General features: G+C 39.4%; 1 protein-coding gene and 1 long non-coding RNA gene across 3 annotated transcripts in view; one reads left to right on the plus strand and one right to left on the minus strand.

Annotated features, from left to right (window-relative positions):
* LOC105473462 (uncharacterized) overlaps positions 1-4,369 on the minus strand; it is a 122,890-nt gene extending 118,521 nt beyond the window's left edge. For both annotated transcript variants that reach the window (XR_011609067.1, XR_011609068.1), the window contains exon 1: positions 4,234-4,369. This is a non-coding gene — a long non-coding RNA (uncharacterized lncRNA). The remainder of the gene's footprint in view (positions 1-4,233) is intronic.
* An 80-nt stretch (positions 4,370-4,449) lies between these two features.
* KICS2 (KICSTOR subunit 2) overlaps positions 4,450-18,621 on the plus strand; it is a 30,827-nt gene continuing 16,655 nt past the window's right edge. Inside the window, exons 1-2 of the mRNA XM_011727290.3 lie at positions 4,450-4,774; positions 10,719-11,004. Of these exons, the coding sequence (XP_011725592.2) occupies positions 4,540-4,774; positions 10,719-11,004 (521 nt within the window). The 5' untranslated portion in view covers positions 4,450-4,539. The remainder of the gene's footprint in view (positions 4,775-10,718; positions 11,005-18,621) is intronic.

Here is an 18,621-nt window from a genome sequence, read left to right on the forward strand (position 1 = left end):
AGAGAGAGAGAGAGAGAGGGAGAAATACATAAATAAATTAGGACTAATAAACCAATTCAGTAAAGTTGCAGGATACAAAATCAACAAATGAAAATTGGTTGCATTTCCATACACTAATAATAAACTACCTAAAAAAGAAATTAAGAAAACATCTCATTTATAATAGCATCAAAAACAATACAATAATTATTAATAAATTTAACCAAGGAGGTGAAAAATCTGTACGCTAAAAACTGTAAGACACTGATGAAAGAAAATGAAGACACAAATAAAGATATGTTCACAGATTGAAGTATTAGTATTGTTAAAACGTCTACACTCCCCAAAGCAATCTAGATTCAATGTGATCCCTATCAAACTTCCAATGGCATTTTTCATAGAAATAAACAATCCCAAAATTCATACGGAACCACAAAAGTCCTCACATAATCAATGCAATCTTGAGAAACAACAACAAAGCTAGAGATATCACACTCCCTGTTTTCAAATTATATTACACAGCTATACTAATCAAAACAGTATAGTACTGGCATAAAAACAGACACAGAGACCACTGGAAAAGAATACAGAGCTTAAAAATAAACCCACACATATACGGTCAACTAATCTTTGACCTGGGCATCCAGAATATACAATAGATAAAGGATGGTCTCTTCAATAAATAGTGTTGGAAAAACTAGGTATCTAAGTTATCTACCTGCAAAAGGGTAAAATTATACCCTTACTTTACACCCTCCACAAAAATTAAATTGAAATGGGTTAAAGACTTAAATAACAGACCTGAAATTATAAAACTCCTACAAAAAAAAATAGGGGGAAAGCTACTTGACATCGGTCTTGGCAATGATTTTTCAGACACACACCCAAAGTACAGGCAACAGAAGCAAAAATAAACAAGTTGGACTACATCAAACTAAAAAGCATAGCAAAGGAAACACTCAACAAAATGAAAGGGTAACCTATGCAATGGGAGAAAATATATATCTGGTAAGGAGTTAATATCCAAAATATGTAAGGAACTCATACAACTCAACAGCAGGAAAACAAAGCCCAATTAAGAATTGGGCAAAGGATGCGGATAGACAGTTTTCCAAAGCAGACATAAAAATAGCCAACAGATACATTAAAACAAACTCAACATAACTAATCATCATGGAAATGCAAGTCAAAACCATACGATATCACCTCACATGTGTTAGAATGGCTATTATCAAAAAATGGCCAGGTGGGGTGGTTCATGCCTGTAATTCCAGCACTTTGGGAGGCTGAGGTGGGAGGACTGCTTGAGACCAAAAGTTTGAGACCAGCCTGAGCAACACAGCAAGACTATCTCTATTAAAAAAGAAAAAAAAAAAAAAAGACAAGCAATAACAAGTGTTGCTGAGGGTGTAGAGAAACAGGAACCCTTGTATACTGCTGGTGGGAATATAAATTGATACAGCAATTATGGAAAAATAGTATGGAGGTTCCTCAAAAAATTAAAAATAGAACTATCATATGATCCAGCAACTCCACTTCTGCATTTATATCCAAAGGATTACTCACAATAGTCAAGATACAGAAACAATGTGTCTGTCAACAAATGAAGAGATAAACAAAACGTAGTAAATACAGACAATGGAATACTTACCCATAAAAAGGAAGGAAATACTGACATTTGTGACAACGTGGATAAACCTGGAGGATGTTACATTAAGTGAAATAAGCCAGACACAGAAAGACTAATACTGTATGACCGCACTTATATGGGGAATCTAAAAAAGTTGAACTCATAGAAGCAGAGAGTAGAATCGTGATTGCCAGAGTCTGTGGGTTGGGGAAAATGGGGAGATGTTTATTGCACATTTATCAGCAATTAAAATGTTTCTTTTGGGAGCTAACCTATGAGAATGCAAGGGCATAAGCATGATATAATGGACTTTGGGGACTTGCAGGGAAGGTTGGGAGTGGGGTGAGAGATAATAGACTACACATTGGGTATAGTGTACACTGCTCAGGTGACAGGTGCACCAAAACTCTCAGAAATTGGCACTAAATAACTTATTCCTATAAACAGAAGCCACCTGTACCCCCAAAACTATTGAAATAAAATTAAACACTTTCTTTTGCTAGTTTGGTACATAAAAATAGAATATAGTTTATTTTGCATTTCTTTGATTACTAGTGAGGTTGAGCATTAAAAAAGACTTATTTGAATTTTATATTTCTTTTGGGACTTATATATTCATGTCCTTGTATTCTTATTGGTAAGAGATCTTGATATGTTAAGTACATTAAACCTTTGTCTGACATATATTATAGATATCTTTTCCCCAGGATGGCACTTTTTAAAAATTATTATACTTTTTTTTTTTTTTTTTTTTTTGAGACGGAGTCTCACGCTGTTGCCCAGGCTGGAGTGCAGTGGCGCGATCTCGGCTCACTGCAAGCTCCGCCTCCCGGGTTCCCGCCATTCTCCTGCCTCAGCCTCCTGAGTAGCTGGGACTACAGGCGCCCGCCACCGCGCCCAGCTAATTTTTTTTTGTATTTTTAGTAGAGACGGGGTTTCACTGTGGTCTCGATCTCCTGACCTTGTGATCCGCCCGCCTCGGCCTCCCAAAGTGCTGGGATTACAGGCTTGAGCCACCGCGCCCGGCCAAAAATTATTATACTTTAAGTTTCGGGATACATGGGATAGGTTTGTTACATAGGTATACACGTGCCATGGTGGTTTGCTGCACCCATCAACCCGTCATCTACATTAGGTATTTTACACAGTCAAATCAATCTCATTCTTCTGAAGTTCTTCCAATTATTTTGTATTTAGAAGGTTCTTCTCTATCTTTAGATCAATTAGTCACTTGTATTTTTTCTGGTTTCTGGTTTTGTGTTTTACACTTTTTTTTTTTTCTTCAGGAAACAAGGTGACAGTCTATTTTTCCCATGGTTAAGCATGTTTCCTTCACTATTAATTGAATAGGTTTCTTCCCCCACTAATTTATAATGTCACCTTCATTACCTAAGGAATTCTCATATTACATGGGTATGTTTATGAGTTTTATAATCTCTTTTATTGTCTATTGGTTTTGGTGATAGTACCACACTTTTTTTTTATTATCTCTATTTATTCATCAAGAATCATCACACTCTCCTCCAGGAAGCCTCCTTAATTATTCCAAAACGGTATGATTGCTCCCTTCACTCTCTTTCACCTTTGTCATGTTTAAAAATCTGCCTTGGCCGGGCGCGGTGGCTCATGCCTGCAATCCCAGCACTTTGGGAGGCCGAGGCGGGCGGATCACCTGAGGTCGGGAGTTCCTGACCAACCTGACTAACATGGAGAAACCCCGTCTCTGCTAAAAATACAAAATTAGCCGGGCGTGGTGGCGCATGTCTGTAATCCCAGCTACTCTGGAGGCTGGCCTTAGGCAGGAGAATTGCTTGAATCCGGGAGGCGGAGGTTGCAGTGAGCTGAGATGGCACCACTGCACTCCAGCCTAGGCAACAAGAGCAAAACTCTGTCTCAAAAAAAAAAAAAAAAAAGGCTTCCTTGAAGCTGGGCGTGGTGGCTCACGCCTGTAATCCCAGCACTTTGGGAGTCTGAGGCAGGCAGATCATTTGAAGTCAGCAGTTCAAGACCAGCGTGGCCAACTTGGTGAAACCCCGTCTCTATTAAAAATACGAAAATTAGCCGGGTGTGGTGGCGCTGGCCTGTAATCCCAGCTACTAGGGAGGCTGAGGCAGGAAAATCGTTTGAACCCGGGAGGTGGAGGCTGCAGTGAGCCGAGATCTCACCACTGCACTCCAGCCTGGGCGACAGAGCGAGCCTCCGTCTCAAAAAAAAGAAAAAAAAAAGGTAACTTTTTAAGGAAGGTGAATGTAGTTTGGGCCAGGGGCTCTGCTTGTTAGCTGCTGGGCTAACACAGACCCGGGAGAACTAGAACGGGACACAGGTGAGAGTTAACCGACGGTGTGTGACGTGACGAAAACTAGGCAATGGTGACGAGATTAACCTTTACCCTTCAGTCTTCCAACCTCAGCAAATCACTTCCCTGAGTTGGTGTAGAAACTGTCAGGGCTGACTAGGGGCCCTGCTGTGAGTGTGAGCACAACTCCAGGCACTTCCCCATCTCCCAGCCGGCCCAGCGAGGCGCCTGGCGAGCCCAGGCCAGATGTTCCGGCCAGAGTTGACGTCACGTTTGCATGACATCACCAGCGCTGACGAACCTCACAGGGAGGGGCCTGTCAGCTCACCTCAGAGCGCAGGCAACTCCTTAGAGCAGGGAAGTGGTCGCCTCCCGTTCTACCCTGAGGGTCCGAATAGTCAGAGCCGTAGGAGCCGAAGCGCCGAAGGAGCTCAGGAACCGCTACCTTCCTCTTTCCTTGGTACTTATCCGCGTCTTCCCTAAGGCCCAGGAGCGGTCCCGGCGGCGGCGCGCTCACGAGCCCGCCAGTGGAGGCGGTCACGCGCACGCACGCTTGTGCGCAAGCCCGTTCCTTCAGAACCCGGAAGTGCGAGGCCGAGGAGAGCCACGTGGGTCGAGCTGGGGCGCAGCTCGCATGGGGGAGTCTATCCCGCTGGCCGCCCCGGTACCGGTGGAACAGGCGGTGCTGGAGACATTCTTCTCTCACCTGGGTATCTTCTCTTACGACAAGGCTAAGGACAATGTGGAGAAGGAACGAGAGGCCAACAAGAGCGCGGGGGGCAGCTGGCTGTCGCTGCTGGCGGCCTTGGCGCACCTGGCCGCGGCCGAGAAGGTCTATCACAGCCTCACCTACCTGGGGCAGAAACTAGGTACCTCCGCCCCGCCCCCCGAGCCCCTTGAGGAGGAAGGAAAGGGGGTATATTCCCCAGTCGGCAGTGGCTTGGGTTTCCCGTCTCTGTGTCACTTCTAATCGCAGGCTCGACTCGGCATTCCCAGGTCTCCTCCCACCGTTCCTTTCCTTCCTTGGGCTTCCAAAAGCCCCGCCCACCGGCCTGCGCTGCTGATAGATTGGCGAACTGGGTAGATGCTCTTTGCAGGGCTGTGACCCAAACCGAAGGGTTTGCCCCTTTGCCTCGTGCATGGATTGATGCCATAAATGAGAAGTTAATCAAACTATGTCTTCATTGTTTTAATTAGTGACGCTGCAGCCAGAAGAGCAAAACTTTGCAAAACAACCTAGTTTTATTACGGAACACTATTGTGTGGCCTCTTAAGGTTAAGGCCCGAGAGTCACATTTGGAGTCCTACCCCATCTTCATAGTCCCCCAATACATATTTAATGACTAAATTAACAAATGAATACTGGGCAGGAAAGGCAAGAAATATGCCTAACACTAGTAAGAGGAGACTTAAGGGGAAAATGGTAAACACTCTTAGCACCTCATGTACATCTTGCCTCTGAAAATAAGATTCAAGAGCTGATTCAACTCATTTTTACTAGTAGAAGCAATAAGTATAAGTAGATGAGCAGGAAGCAATAGATGTAAAAGGCATGGATTATGCATACAAAATAATATTACTGCTTAATTATGACAAATAAATATATTTGAATCCTAGGGATTTTAGAGTCAGTACTTGACCTATTTTAGACTCTTCAGTTTTCAGAAGCATGAGGGCTGATGTGAGTGAAGGACACGTATATAAAATACAGAGAATAGAAATGTAAAATTGGGGTAGATTTCATTTTGATCCACCACCCCCGTTCCCTGACCAGCCCTTACTTTCCTTTTATTGCCTGAAGGTGACCATGTACGTCTTACCGAGCTTTCAGTAAACACTCAAGGGACAGGTCTTCCTGAGATTGTAATTGCTGTAGCAAGTATGTTGATTTATACATACTTACTTAGTATGCTAATTTATTAGCAAAAACTGGTCAGATAGTTTCACCTTATTTTTTTCTCCCTTTTTTACAATGGCATTTCTCACAAATTTGCAGTTGCTGCTATGGTGTTATTATTCCCCTTTCTATAGAATAGCAAATTATATATGCAGTTGTGTTGGATAGATGATAGAGTCCAAACCAAAATATCTGCCCTTGAACTGTCAGATTGAGTTTGCGTTTATATAACTTATTAAAAATGTGTATGAAAATTATAATTTATGTATATCTACATATATATGTTTTTTATATATGTGAAAATGGGGTGGATTCTAGCTGTAATACTGAAGGCAGGGTATATTTAGGCAGTTTTAGTTGTTTTTAGACTCCCCCACCTCAAAGAATGGTGACTGATTCAAGTGCCATGATTCTTTGCTTTTTCTTTTTTTTTTTTTTATTAACTTATCCATGGGAATTTGATGAAAGCTGTATACTCACTCTCCAGAAAAATATATATGTACATATAATTTTGCATATAACCTGAGTGGGTTCAGTTGAATTTTCTAAAGTCTATTTATTGACTCCATTAAAAAAAAATCTGCTACTCTAGTTTTAAGTTTAATGAGCCAGGTTTTTATGTAAACAGAACTGGCTGCCTGTGTGTAAGAATATGTATGTAAGATCTTCACTGTCTCTAACTTGGGTTCCGTAAAGTGGTCCTTAATTTGTAAATTGATTAGTTCTGCTTGAACCCCAGCTGGCATGGGTGAGCACGAGGGGTATGCCTTGAAACTGATCTACACAACATTTGGTTCTGTGAAACATGCCCAGGCACTGTTAGGTTCCTAGGTGGGCTCCTCACTTCTGAGTAAATATACTGAAAATGGTATATTTAATGCTTCATAACTTATTAACACATAAACACAAGTTCCAGAATTTAAATTTTATCTTAGCACATATTTTTTTGGTACTGGAGTGTATATGATATCAGTGTACTTACAATATGACTTCACAGTTATCAGGTTTACTGTCTATTTTCTTAAAAACTTAAGGAGAAAACTTTCGTGTTGCCATTTAAAACATTCTCATGTTCTCCAACTACTTTGCTCATTAGAACATTTATATAGTTTTCTTTAGAAAGCAAAACAAAAAGTTTATGCATGCCTTTAAAAAATTTAAAATATAATTCTGAAAAGTTTTTTTTAGCCTTACTGAGATATAATTGACAATAAAATTATATATATTTAAGATGTACAACTTGATGTTTTGATGTATATATAAATTGTGAAATGATCACCACAATCAAGCTACTTAGTATATCCATCACCTTACATAGTTTCCTTCCTTCCTTCCTTCCTTCCTTCCTTCCTTCCTTCCTTCCTTCCTTCCTTCCTTCCTTCCTTCCTTCCTTCCGTGTGTGTATTGTGAGAGTACTTAAGATATCTACTCTCCTAGCAAATTTCAAGTAAAAAGTGAGTCTTTTTTTTAATGTCTTTTATGGATGGTATTTATTTGAGGCCTTAGCAGTGAATCCTGATTAAAGAAGCAAGCAGGGCCTTTAGACAAAGGATAGACCTTGACAGGGAGCTTTCTGTTCCTGTCTTGATCCTGTTACTGAAAAACTTCAAGTAGGGCCCTTATCTTGGTTCCTTCTCTTTCCTTTAAGAGAGAATAGTACCTATTTGGGGAAGGATCAGTGATTAAAATATGCTGACTCAATGCCTGTGGAGAATTTTAGAAGGTCATACTTTTCTTCTCTTTGTTTCATTACTGGAGAGTTTCCTCAACCTCAGGTTGCTGAAATTTAGCATAGTAGAAAATGACTTAACTTGAGAACTGATGTTTAAAAATTATTATTATTTAAAAATTATTATTATTATGATGTTTAAAAATTATTTATTCTCCAGAAGTTGGAGAATAAAATGCCCAAGATGTTTTACACGTTCCTTTGATACACTTAAAATTTCATGATATGAGATAAACTGTTGAAATCTTGAGAAATTATGAGCATTTATAACTAGAGCCTTCTAGAAATCATTCAGAGTAATCATATTTTATAAATTCAAAATATTGAAAAGAGAAAGGAGTTGAATGTTTCTGATTCCTTGTTTTCCAGCACAAAACCCCATTGGATATTCCAAACCAAGATAGTGAACAGATAGGATTGGGTTCCTGAGAGATTTGAGAAAAGAGAACTGTTTGAAAGAAATGTGTTGATGGTCTATCTCTTCCTTGTAGTAGTTTCACTTTACTTGGTTTCACATACTGGTGATTAGCATTTATCGATAAGCTTTTAAAGGTATTCTTTGTATTTATGTAGTGTTTCCATTCCCCCAGATAAGGGTAATCTGATGAAGTTAGGTATCCTTTTTTTTTTTCCTCCCGTAAGTCCTAGAGACAGATGATATCCCTTTTTCAATGTGAAGTTAAAATTTTCACCAAGGCCACCCTGTTTAACAGTACTAGATAGCTATTCTTTTTGTAGTACTTGAAGCTCCCAGTTCACCACAGTTTCAGAAGCTCAATTATGTATTATTATTAGGAGTTTTAAAAGATACATCAGTTATAAGTAGAAGGGAAATGGATTAGTATTATAGAATATATGCTTTGTTCCAGGCACATTACATACATACATACAAATGTTATTTAATTTTTTTTTTTTTATCTCTATCACCAGTTTTATGTTAAAAATGACAACTAAAGCTCAAAGTGGTTCAGTAGTTTGCACATCAACATAGCCTGTAATCGTGGGAGCTGGGGTTTGAAACCAAGTCTTTCAGACCTCCACAGCTTTTGGGTTTTATATGACACTCTTATTACCCTCCTAAGCTGAGAGGTTTTATCCTAGGTGTGGGCACAGAGGCCTATTTCTGTTGTACCCTTCACTCTACAAAATCAGCAGAACTAAACTGAATATTGGTATGGGAGGAAGGCAAACCCTGCAGGGAACAGTTCCGTATGGGATATTGGTGTCACAACTGGTCCACCTGTACCCATATAGATTTTGATGGTGTTAGTTGGAGAAATGATATGCCAGCTACTCAATCTGTTTGAAACAAGCTTGTCCAACCTATGGCCTGCGAGCCACATGCAGTCCAGGATGGCTTTGAATGAAGCCCAACACAAATTCATAAACTTTCTCATTTTTTTTTTTTTTTTTTGAGATGGAGTTTCACTTTTTTGCCCAGGCTGGAGTGCAGTGGCACGATTTCGGCACACTGCAACCTCTGCCTCCCAGGTTCAAGTGATTCTCCTACCTCATCTCCCACGTAACTAGGATTACAGGCACCCACCACCATGCCCGGCCAATTTTTTTGTATTTTTAGTAGAGACAGGGTTTCATCATGTTGGCCAGGCTGGTCTCGAACTCCTGACCTCAGGTGATCCACCCGCCTTGGCCTCCCAAAGTGCTGGGATTACAGGCGTGAGCCACCATGGCCGGCTAAACTTTCTTAAAACAGTATGAGATTTTTTTTGTGCTGTTTTTTTTTTTCTCATCAGCTGTGGTTAGTGTTAGCATATTTTATATGTGCCCCAAGACAATTCTTCTTCTAATGTGGCCCAGGGAAGCCAAAAGATTGGACACCCCTGGTTTAGACAGTATATTGGAAAAACACTTTTCAAAGTATCAGTAGTTTGTCTGGGGTGTCAGAAATAAGTAGGGTAACCAACTGTTCAAATTTGCCCAGGGCTGAGGGATTTCTAGGATGTGGGACTTTGTTTTAAAACCTTATAAAGATTTCCTGAGAAGGTAAACTTCTAGTGCTAAAACCTGGAAAGTCCTGGGTAAACTAGGACAAGTTGGTTGCCCCAGTAGTAAGGGAAAGAAGGTTCATTTCTTGAAACATAAACCAAGCAATGAATTAAAATCAATATTGTGAAATGGTTCATTTATTAAGAGGATGTTTTACAGATGCCTTGATAAATAATTTTTATTCCTAATTATAGGTATATGTTTATAATAGTAAATTAATTGAAGAGAAAATGTAAACTCTTGTCCATCTCTGAGATTTTTTTATATATTCCTAGAAATCACTGTTTTAAACCTGCCCTGTTTCTTTTCATTTTCCTAATATCTTGCCTCTGGCCCTTTGGTGGGTGCAGAATTGCTTGAGGAAACATCCATGAAGCTGGCTCTATAATTAGAAATATAATTGGTCATGTATAACTACAGAAGTGAGTAAATGATATCTATGCTATTTGATCCTTTTTGGCTATGAAAAAATGTTTTTGGTTTTATTTTTTGATGATTTCCTTTGGAGCCCCCTAGTTAAAGCAGCGGTTATTTATAATTGGTTCCTGGTCTTAATAATTCACAGTGTGGTGCATATTATTTATAACATATAGTGTCAGTCTGTCAAGAGTGCTAAGATTTTCTTTATTCTCCTGGGATCCCAGTAGTCTGTTTTCTTGCATAGAGGGAATATATATGTATGTATGCAATTTTCTGGTATGATCTAAAAGATAAGATTCAAAGGAAAATACAACTCTAAAGCAGAGACAGAAAATTGTGACATATCAGGAATAACAATCGTGTTTCATAATTTGTGTGTTCTTTTGTTTTGAATACATCTATGTTAAAGGTAGCCTTTTTAGTTCCAGTTGGTGTTATTTGCTAGGTTAATTATGCTCTGAAGTAAATCTGAATCCTCATTGAATTGAGTTGGGGGAGAATTGGTACATGGGTAAGCAAATCGTACACAGGTCCATTGCTACAGTAATGAATTCTATCAGGTATTCGTTTAGCTTATTCCTTAGGGAAATTATGAATCATAAAGTATTCATATCTCAATCATAGGAGACAGAGAATATGGTAGATGAAAACTTATGGAGCTCAGTGGGTTTGGATTCTTTGCTTTTGGATGCTGGTAGGTGTTTGGTACTTATGGTTTCTCCTTCTTACTTGTCATGTGCTTATGTCTTTTGCCTACCAGGGGGCCAGTCTTTCTTCAGCAGGAAGGATTCCATCCGCACCATCTATACTTCCTTGCATAATGAGCTGAAGAAGGTGGTGACTGGCCGTGGTGCCCTGGGTGGGACTGCTCCTCATGTAGAAGAACTCCTTTCCCACCTGTCAGAGCAGCTCTGCTTCTTTGTTCAGGCTCGGATGGAGATCGCAGACTTCTATGAGAAGATGTACACCCTCAGCACACAGAAGTTCATCAATGCTGAAGAGCTCGTTGGCCTTTTGGATGCCATCCTGAAAAAATACAGCTCCAGGTCAGTGTGGGGAGGAGGGAGGGAGAAAACCTGGCTGTCCTATTAATCCCACAGAAGCTCAAGAGTTTTTCTCCACACTGTTAATGAAAATCTGTGATGACATAACTATGAAATAAATAACTGGATTACATTTTATGCATCTTCATTAACAGGTATACATTAGGCACCTTCATTGGTCGTATTAACACTATACTGGCTGCTAGGCCATAGCAGAAGACCGAGAATGAAGTAATCATAAAACTTGTATTATAACTGATTTTGCTGCTTAGGAAAGAGTTCATACAACAAGAGAATTGTATATAAAATAATAGAAATTTCTTTTTTCTGGAAACCAAATTGTAGCGTAGTAAAATAATATGAATCTCTCTATATATGTGTGTGTGTGTGTGTGTATATATATATAGATATACATATATATATTTTTTTGAGATGGAATCCCACCCTGTTGCCCAGGCTGGAGTGCAGTAGCACGATCTCAGCTCATTGCAACCTCCACCTCCTGGGTTCAAGCAATTCTCCTGCCCTAGCCTCCTGAGTAGGTGGGATTACAGGTACACGCCACTACGCCCAGCTAATTTTTGTATTTTTTTTTTTTTTTTTTGATAGAGACAGGGTCTCACCATATTGGCCAGGCTGGTCTTAAACTCCTGACCTCAAGTGATCCACCTACCTTCGCCTCCCAAAGTGCTGGGATTACAGGCGTGAGCCAATGCACCTGGCTGAAAATAATGTGAATTTTTAACAAATTATTATTCAAACAGATGTTGTCCCTTTTAAAGTAATCAGTGAGTTATCTGCTCGTTCCTTTGAACAAGTCCATTATTTAACATGTGTTGGAAACTCCTTTGTAATTGCTTTTAGAGTTTGTGCCATAGAGTTTAGATTTCATTTTAAGTATTCTTAGTGGAGGCAAGCATCTACTTTTAAGGAGGACATACTTAAGTATTTTTGAGTGGCCAAAGAGTTATTTGGAACCAAATTTAAGTATTTTTAAAAAAATGTGGATCAACTGGAAAATTGCTTTTATTGGAAGGACATTGCTGCTGATAAAGAAATGAGAATGTTTGTGATGTGCCACCCACTGCCTGGCACAAAAAGCAATACCAAAAGAATTTCAGAAGCATTGTGAGTGCCTGAAAGTGACTGAAAGTCAGTGAAATGAATTAGTTTTATTTTTGTGTCCCTAGAGCCTGCAGCCTGAAATAGTGCCTTGCACATAGTAGGCACTTAGTAATTGTATGTTGGACTGAATGGAAAATGATTTATTTGAAGTATTTCACTCCTTTGGATATATGAGTTCAGATATGTTTGCTTAAAGAGAAAGGTGAATATGTTAATTCATATTCCCAGATGAAGGCAAATACCCATCTGATTAATGGAATGGGGGAAGGGAGCAAAGTCGGAAGATTCAAGGAGACTTCATGGATAATGTAGAATCTGAGCTTTTTTTTTTTTTTTTTTGAGATGGAGTCTCACTCTGTCACCCAGGCTGGAGGGCAGTGGCACAATCTTGGCTCACTGCAACCTCCGCCTCCTGGGTTCAAGCGATTTTCCTGCCTCAGTCTCCTGAGTAGCGGAGATTACAGGTGCACGCCACCTGGCCAGGCTAATTTTTTTTTGTATTTTTAGTAGAGATGGGGTTTCACCATGTTGGTCAGGCTGGTCTCGAACTCCTGACCTTGTGATCCGCCTGCCTCGGCCTCCCAAAGTGCTGGGATTACAGGTATGAGCCACCACGCCCAGCCAAGTTGAGCTTTTAATGGCAGGTAGGATTTTGAAAGCAACTGTAGGAAAGAAGACAGCAGGTGTTTGAGATGGGAGGATATTTCAGAATACAAAAAGGCCTCAGGGTTTTGTTACTTGCAGGTCTTTCTCCCTGGAAAGTTCTTATTGTAGTTGTCTTCTCATCTTTAAGTCTTGGTTCAGGGAAACCTTCTCTCACTATCCTACCAATACTATTCTGCTTTTAGTCACAAGCTTATTCTCCTAATTTATTGCCATCTGAAATTACTGTTGTTTGTTTAGGGTGTTTTTTCTTTCCTTTTCTCAAAAACTAGAATGTGAGCTCCATCACAGCTGCTGTGCCTTTAGCACCTGCAACAGAGCTTAGCATATAATAGATGCCCAATAGATGTTTATTGAAGAAATGAGTGAATAGTTGTGTTCCAGGTTGAAAATTTTTACTTAATTTGGTAAGTAGTGGGGAACCATGAAAAGTTTTGAACAGGGAGTGTCATGTTCTCATCTTAGACTAATTACTGTGGCACTGTGTGTGTAATGGGATGGTGAAGCGAGAGGTTACAGGAGAAAAGGTTAGTGTAGCAGGCTACGAGGGTAGCTAATAGGCGGTAGGAGGGCCTCGTGGTTGCAAGACAGTGGGAAAAGAGATGCTGACAAGAAGGCTATAAGTCTTGTCAACAGGATGGTGGGAATAATGAGAGGTTGCTGTCAAAGGTGATACTTAGGTTTTGCCCCTCCAGTGATAATATTGTTTACAGAATTGAAAAGACAAGAGGAAATGAAGAGGAGCTGGTTTAGAAGGAAGGTAGTAAGCTAAAATTGGGGCAAGTTGAGTGTGAGTTGCTAGCAGATTTTCGAGTAAAGATTTAGCAGGCAGTTGGAAATGGGGGTCTAGAGCTCAGATGAAAGGCCAGAAATAAAACAACTTGGTAGTAGACTCATACAGTTTTATGGTTTGAAAACTAAAATGTCATTGTTCTTTAATAAAACAGCAATTGATTTTTCACCTTGTAGGAAAAGGTGGTGGTGGGGGGAATATTTATATATACCTATTCTGAAGGAAATTAGCATGTGTTGAGCAACTACTGTGTGCCAGACACTATGCAAGACCTTCTTCTCTGTTACCTGATTTGAAGTATAGGTGTAAAATAGTACACCTTTTATAGAGTTCCAGAGAAGTTGAACACTTTGCTTAGAGTCATACAGCTTAGCTGTGTGACTTCAGAGCCCATATTCTTTTCTGTATGCATCATTGTGTGTTATTAAAAATGGAGATATTTTTTATCTAGTCCAGATAAATAATTGCTCTTTGCTGATCATTTTGCAGGTCAATAAATTAGTTCTTCAGAAGACGTAGGAAGCATTTACTACATTCTCTTGCTAGGAATATGAGTTGTGTGCTACCTACAACCACGTATATACATATTATTTCTGAGTGTAAGATAGTTTGGTTAATATACTATTATGTTACTATTCTTTCTTTCTTTTTTTTTTTTGAGATGGTCTCGCTCTGTTGCCCAGGCTGGAGTGCAGTGGCATGATCTCAGCAAACTGCAACCTCCACCTCCGGGGTTCAGCGACCTTCCCACCCCAGCCCACCAAGCCACTGTGACCACAGGTGTGCACCACCGTGCCTGGCTAATTTTTTTGTATTTTTGGTAGAGATGGGGTTTCTCCATGTTGCCCAGGCTGGTCTCAGACTCCTGAGCTGAAGCAATCCGCCCACCTCGGTCTCACAAAGTGCTGGGATTACAGGAGTGAGCTACTGTGTGCAGCCTATTCTTTCTTTATAAAAGTTTTCCTCTAATTTTTTAGTTTGAAATTTTTAATGCTATAAAAAGTTGCAAGTATAGTATAATGAACATAGTTACCATGTGATCAGCAATTTTACTCCTAGGTATAGATCCAAGAAAAATGAAAACATATGTCCACACATAAAAACATTGACATGAATGTTCATAGCAGCATTATTTATAATAGCCAAAGGGCAGAAACAACCCAAATGTCCATTGACCAATGGATGAATGGATAAATAAATGTGGTATATCCATTCAATGGAATATTATTCAGCAATAAAAAGGAATGAAGTACTGACACATGCAACAACATGGATTAACCTTGAGAACATTATGCTAAGGGAAAGAAGCTAGTCATAAAAGGCCACATGGAAATCACATAATTTCCATTATGTGAAATATCCAGAACAGGCAAAGTCATAGACACAGAAAGTAGACTACAAATTCATAGTCCCAGAAAATGGTTGCCAGGAGTTGGAGGGGAAGGAGGAGTGATTGCTAATGGGCACAGGATTGCTTTTTTGGGGATTGCTTTTTTCGGGACCATGAGACTTTTCTAAAATTGATCGTGGTGATGGTTGTGCAATTCTGCAAATATATTAAAACGATTGAATTGTATACTTTAAAAGGATGGCGTAAACCCGGGAGGCGGAGCTTGCAGTGAGCTGAGATCCGGCCACTGCACTCCAGCCTGGGCGACAGAGCCAGACTCAGTCTCAAAAAAAAAAAATAAATAAAATAAAAGGATGGTACATGAAATAATTAAGAGTAAAGCTGTTACTAAAAAAAAAATTTTTTACAATGAACATATAACTATCCTTCACCTTTGTTCACAAATTGTTAACATTTTGCCACATTTGCCTTATCACTGTATATGATTGTACTTCCCTGAGTTATTTGGAAGTAAAATGCAGTCTTCATGATGTTTTCCTCCTACATACTCAGATTTTGTCTTCTAAGAACCATACATAATCGTAACACAATTTTGAATGAAAAAACAGTTTTTACATTCAGGAAATCTAACACTGATTTTCTGCCTTTGTATAATATATAGCCCATGTTCAGATTTCCCCAGTTGTCTCCAAAATGTTCTTTATAGTTGCTTTTTATTTTTTATTGTCATAGCTCTTTGATTTTTATGACATATTCTAAATTTTCTTTTTATTTATTGTTTGATATGTAATATGTTCACATGGGTCAACATTTATAAAGTATAACACAATGGAAAGTCTTCTTCCTTCCCCTTAGCCGCTTAGTTCCTGTCTTTAAGATGCAACTAAAGTTAGCAGGGTTTTATTTATTTATTTATTTTTTAAGATGGAGTCTTGCTGTGTTGCCCAGGCTGGAGTTCAGTGGCACGATCTCAGCTCACTGCAACCTCCACCTCCGTGATTCAAGTGATTCTGCTGCCTCAGCCTCCCAAGTAGCTGAAATTACAGGCATACACCACCATGCTTGGCTAATTTTTTTTGTATCTTTAGTAGAAATGGGGTTTTACCATGTTGGTCAGGATGGTCTTGAACTCCTGACCTCAAATAATCCTCCCACCTCAGCCTTCCAAAGTGCTAGGATTGGTGTGAGTCACTGCGCCCGACCTAAAGTTAGCAAGTTCTTGCTGTCATTCCTGAGAAATAGGCTATGCATATAAGTATATACGCTTACTTTTTTTAACCATTTAAAAATTTTATATTTTTGGAAATATTATTTCTTCCTCCAATCTGATTAGCATGTTTTCTTTTAATAAAATGGTTTTTTGAAGCCCCAAAACTGAAGTACAGTTAAGGATATGATTCCTAAGGGGAAGAGATCTCATGTAATGATTCCCAAATGCTAATGTAAAAGTGGTTTGCTGAGCTCTTTGGGAAGCTTAAGAAAAATACCCATCCCTGAGCCCTTCCTCCTCTTTCCTAACAGGGTAAAATTTAGTGGTTCTGGTTATGTGCCCAGAAACCTCTGTTTTCAGAGTTCCCTGTGATAATGATACATGGTCTCTGCACACAAAAAAACTGGGTAACTAAGAGAAAGATGTCAACTCCAGGATAGAACAGGTACTGAACCTTACTGATGTGTGTGTGTGCATGTGTATGTGTGTGTCTCCTAGGAATGATTAGTATTAATTGTTTTAAATTTGTGCCCTATCATTATTTATTTTGAGATGAGGTCTTGTTCTGTCACCCAGGCTAGAGTTCATTGGCGCTATCTTGGCTCACTGCAGCCTCGACTGCCTGGGCTGAAGTGATCCTTGCACCTCAGGCTGCCAAGTGGCTAGGACTACAGGAGCATGCCACCACCCCTGGATAATTATTTTATTTTTTTTTGCAGAGAGATAGGGTCTTGTTATATTGCCCAGGCTGGTCTTGAACTCCTGCGTTCAAGCCGTCGTCCTGCCTTGGCCTTCCACAGGTGTAAGCCACGCACCAAGGCCCTATCATCTGTAAACCTTCTTTGAAACACCCCACCTCCCAGAGCCTTAGGAGTTTCTCCTTTTCCCTGCAGATTTAATTTTCAAAGTTCTTAGGGCAGTTCTTAGTTGTAACCCTCATCCTCTGAGTGGATATTGATGGAGTTGGATGGAACTGGATTACAGTATGGACAAGAGATGTCTTTTTTCATCTGCAATTTCCGTCTTCCATCCATGTGGCCTTTCTCTAATTAATAGGGAATGACTGATCACAGACACATCCTAGCCTGAAAATGATCTAAATTAGAGGCTTTGGGTTAATTTGAACAACATAAATTCTTTAAGGAATTCTGAAAAGTTGAACTTCTGTATAATGATTTTCTCTGGGAAGTGGGATTCCTTTATGTATCAACTAACATGATGTTGCCCTTTGCTAGGTTAATGTGCTTTTTTCTGTAGACTTTTTGATCTGGCATCTGTGCTACACCAAACATTTCTCTTTTATGGTTTCAGTGTTCTAGAGAAATAATTCATATTTTGGTATTCTGTTATATTGAAAAAGTTAAACCTCTTCCCAAAGGATCCATTTATCTTTCAGGGAATGTCCCAGTGTAGCTGATCCATGTCAGAACTCTTATAACAAATTTTGTGAATAGTACTATGCTTCAAATGCTGAAACGCCTTTGTATTAAAAAATTAATGAGTGTGATGAATAGCATGGAATCTAAACCTCTGGCCTTGATTTAACATGTAGATCCTATATGAGTTATTGCAATGTCTAGTCTGCTTTCACAGATGAATGGAAAGTATGTTTTGGTTTTTTTCTTCTGAAAGCCAGTTGTGTTCACAGTAGAATGGTATTTAAAAAGGCTTCCTTTTTTGATAAATTTATAATGAGATGGAGTTTTGCTTTTGTTGCCCAGGCTGGAGTGCAATGGTGCAATCTCGGCTCACTGCAACCTCCACCTCCTGGGTTCAAGTGATTCTCCTGCCTCAACCTCCAAAGTAGCTGGGATTACAGGCACCTGCCACCATGCCCAGCTAATTTTTGTATTTTTAGTAGAGACCGGGTTTTACCATGTTGGCCAGGATGGTCTCGAACCCCTGACCTCAGGTGATCAACCCCCGCTCAGCATCCCAAAGTGCTAGGATTATAGGTGTGAGCCACTGCACCTGGCCAGTTTATAACGTTATTAAGCATATATAAGTTCTTGTTTAGGAATCACAGTCATTTGTGATTCTGCATTTCAAATTGAATTATTAACAAATTGAACTATATTAATAATATAATTATGTAAGTTTAATTGTGTGCCATTTAGCAGAAGAAACATGAACTTATCTTGTATAAGGTCACAGTATCTGCTGTTCCTTGAGTACTTTTGAGGAGCAGTAGAACTCGGGTTTTTGTTTTTGTTTTCCAAACAAGCACCAATGGAACATTTTCTGATTCTGCAGAAGTTTTTACACATTTATTTATTGTTTTGTGGGTATAAAAGAAAATTCTGGCTAATTTTTCTGTTTCATGGTTAAAACAAATTTGCAAGACAGATTGTAAATGCAAATTAATATTTACTTTCCTAAATCAAGACTATAATATTAAGAAATACTTTTTTTTTTTTTTTTTGAGATGGAGTCTCGCTCTGTCACCCAGGCTGGAGTGCAGTGGCCGGATCTCAGCTC

This window comes from Macaca nemestrina, chromosome 10, assembly GCF_043159975.1.
Source record: "Macaca nemestrina isolate mMacNem1 chromosome 10, mMacNem.hap1, whole genome shotgun sequence".
NCBI lineage: Eukaryota > Metazoa > Chordata > Mammalia > Primates > Cercopithecidae > Macaca > Macaca nemestrina.